General features: G+C 35.8%; 1 protein-coding gene across 1 annotated transcript; it reads left to right on the forward strand.

Moving 5' to 3' along the window:
• The first annotated feature begins 1,071 nt into the window (after positions 1–1,071).
• LOC132176319 (uncharacterized) lies at positions 1,072–2,486 on the forward strand. Its single transcript, XM_059588491.1, has 2 exons — positions 1,072–2,083; positions 2,231–2,486. Exons 1-2 carry the CDS (start codon positions 1,184–1,186, stop codon positions 2,282–2,284), a joined length of 954 nt encoding a protein of 317 aa, XP_059444474.1. The 5' UTR covers positions 1,072–1,183; the 3' UTR covers positions 2,285–2,486.
• The last annotated feature ends 1,324 nt before the right edge of the window (positions 2,487–3,810 follow it).

A 3,810-nucleotide genomic window follows, 5' to 3' on the forward strand; every position in this document is an offset into this window, starting at 1 on the left:
TTATGGCATCCTCTGATTGGTAATATGATGATTATGTGATTTTTTTTTTTATATAAATAATTTTGTAGTATAATTGCAAAAATAATAATAATAAGGCCACATACTTGACATAATTTTTTTTTAAAAAAAAATTATAGTATAGTTGTTTATGTTTCAAAAAATAATGAAAGCTGTTCTTAAACAATATAAATTATATTTTTGTTTATGTTTCAAAAAATAATGAAAGCTGTTCTTAAACAATATAAATTGTATTTTTGTTATAAAGGTATTTTAGGAAATATGATTACAATATGATTCCATTCATCTACATATTGCATTGTACCAAATGAAGGAATACATAATTAGTGTTATATTCCAACGTTACAACCAAACAAAAGAATATGAATAGTTAGTCTATTCCACAATCTTCTATTCCAAGTAGTATCTAATCTTTTTCACATGACTTAAGTGCAATCTTAACAATATGTATATAAGCTGTTGAATATCCTCTCATTCCAAACGGGTTTTCAAGAGTGAGTTATACTCTAGGTTTTGTATAATTAAAAAATTGATGAGCATTGTCACGTCAGTCTATAAAATGAGAACATACTATGATGTTGATTTTAGCATAAGTAATGTTAGAAACTATAATTTTATTTCAAAAATTATTTTATAATGCTGACGTGTCATTTTCAATAAATTCTTAGATAATTTCTTGTAAAAAAATCAAAAATCAATTAAAAATGTCACATTAGCTTTATGAATTTTTTGTTTCTTTAGATAAATAACATTGTGAAATAAAAATTTTTCTAATCTTACTCCTTCAGCAATTTTCAGTTCTCGAAGGATAGGCAACTAACATCACATGATCCAAAAGCTACCGTCATGCCACATCAGCATTCAGCCACACCATTTGATGTGGCACGTGGCGAATAATAGACTGGACCAGATCGAATCCTCAAAATATCCAAAATCGAAACAGAACAGTGGGCGGGTTTTTGCGGGAATTCGAAAAATTTCCCAATTCCCACCACTCCAAAATAAACTGACCGCTCGCTCTTCGTTTCATTTCAAATCCCAAAACCTTGAGAAATCAAAAGCCTGATTTCTGATTTCCCACCAAACTTTTCCAATTCCCTGAAAACATATCCCCGACTCCGACTCAACCAAATCAAAAGACACCAAACAAAACCCTGAAAACCACATGGATTCCCAATTCCACGGACTGCCTCCTCTGAAAAGAATCAGACTCATGCAACTACAGCAAGAAGAAGATGAAGAACTACAATGCAGTGGCCGTGCGGCTGCCTCCTCACGCCTTCCGGCCAAGAAGCGGAAGGAATCCCGGGATCCGCCTCTCGCAGTTGCTGCCACCGCAACCGCCTATTGCTTGCCTGCCAAGAAAAGGGTATGGGCGCTTCAACCAGATTTCTTTGCCCACGAGCCCCTCTCGCTGCCTCTAGACCTCAATGTCGAGTACAAGCCGCCTCCGGCTTTTGAGGAAGAAACAGAAGCTGTAAAAGAAGATAATGGTGGTGGTGATGATGATGATGATGATGGGATTCTATGTGCTGTTTGCCAGAGCACAGATGGGGACCCTTCAGATCCTATTGTGTTCTGTGATGGCTGTGATCTGATGGTGCACGCCACCTGCTATGGCAATCCCCTTGTGAAGGCTATTCCAGACGATGATTGGTTCTGTACCCAATGCATAGTTTCTTCTTCAAAAGCTAAGAAAGATGGAAACCCCTCTTCTTGCTGCTGCCTGTGTCCAATCAAGGGGGGTGCATTGAAGCCCACGGTAGACGGGCAGTGGGCGCATATCGTGTGCGCTTTGCTGGTGCCGGAGGTGTTCTTCGCCGACGCTGAAGGCCGGGAGGGGATCGATTGCTCCAAGGTCCCAAAGAAGAGGTGGGAAGACAAGTGCTACGTTTGCAAGAGTAAAAGTGGGTGCGCTGTGGAGTGCTCTGAACCCAAGTGCCCTCTGGCTTTTCATGTCTCTTGCGGGTTGAAGGAGGATCTTTGTATCGAGTACAGAGAAGGGAGGAAGAAGGATGCTATTGTTGCTGGTTTCTGCAAAAACCACACAGAATTATGGGAAAAGGTATCACATTTTATTTGATTTTAGCTCATGACAAAATGTATTACCAAATGCTTAAATTGCACATTTTAAGATTGCTATTTTTAAATCGTAAACCCAAACAAACCCTTAATATATTGTTTGATTGATTGGGTTTTGTTCTGTTTGCAGCAACAACAAACAGGAAAGTTCAAGATTGTGGCTAGAGATGAGCGCAAGAAGTAGTTTGATTGTGGTGGCTTCCAAGTTTTTTGTTTGTTAATTATCTTAGTTCAGGTAGCAATTTAATATTTCTGATGTTTTTGATTGATGTTAGATGAACAATCCATTCTTATTTCGTATGGTGACTCTAGTGCAGAAGTTAATCAAATAGTCGTTAGTCATTTTTAGTCCTCGCTCTCTCTTGACCTCCAATGGAAGCTTCTGGAATCTGATGTTCTATGAGATCTAAATTGGCTCTAGAGTCTTTTGGCTCACTGCAGTGTACACATGAATCATTATTGGCTTCTTTGTATTGAATCATTGAATAACAACTTTCTTTGTTACTTGAAATCTTTTTGTTGAAAATCGCACGTTTTGTCTGCGAAACCGCAGTGCCATACAGTCTATATGTTGACATTGGGGTGGGGGGTAATGACCATGTTTTGTGGGCAAAAATGGGATTCAGTTTCTAAAGGGATTCAATTGATTCTAGAGTGTTTTGCACGGGGAATGTTTTAATTGATTCAATTGATCCCTGTTGTATTTGATTCAATTGATTCAATCAACATGTTTTAGTGTCTTGTTATCCACATAAGGTATGTTTAATGGATTTAGAATTTAAAGTGCTAGCTCCTTCTTGAGTTCTTGTGAGGAATGGAAGGAGATCAAAACAATACAAAGATACTACTGCATGAATTATATATGTTTATGTGTTAGATCGGGTTTTGACCATTTAGATAAGACATTAATAGGTTAAAAAGAGACCCAGGAGATTGGATCAGATCTCAAATGTTTTGTTATCCTCATATTTTATTGGTGAAAAGGATGGATTTTATCCTCGCCAAATCTCTGTCACGTCTCCAAAATAGAATTTTGCAGACTTGTCTATGTTATGATGAGGTTCATGTGTAGTTCTCCTGTTCATTTATACAAACTTTGAGTAGATTTTACTGTTGAAAATGGCATGTGATGAATGGTGTTTAAGAGCTTATACACATGTTATGTGGGACATTTAGATCATAACAACATGATATTATAGAAGTCTTGACTCTTAAGGTGTTAAAAGTATTAATTAAACGATAAAATTTGCTCTTTCTTATTGGATAAATAGGAAATTAACATAGTCAAAAACATATCTCATGTAGGGGTGTCAAAAATTACCGGTAAACCGGAACCGGAATCGAAAAACTAGGAAACCGGGAAATCAGGAACCGAGTAACCGGGGACTCGGTTCTGGTTCCGGTTTGAAAAATTCAAAAACCGGGTACCCCAATTCCAGTACCCAATTTTTACCAGGAATACCAGAACTGGGTTTATATTTTATTTAATAATATTTATATATATATTAATTTTTTTACGCTTAGGATAATCTCTATGAATATTTTTTAATGTTTTTAATATATATATATTAAAAACATTGATTTTTTTAGGATTTTTTAAGTTTATTTTTTAATTATTTGGAATAATCATAACAAAGCCTCTTTAATTTAAACAAAAAGACTAATATATTTTTTTAAAAAAAGTGCAAACTTATGAAAAAAAAAAAAAAA

This window comes from Corylus avellana, chromosome ca3 (assembly GCF_901000735.1).
Source record: "Corylus avellana chromosome ca3, CavTom2PMs-1.0".
Classification (NCBI taxonomy): domain Eukaryota; kingdom Viridiplantae; phylum Streptophyta; class Magnoliopsida; order Fagales; family Betulaceae; genus Corylus; species Corylus avellana.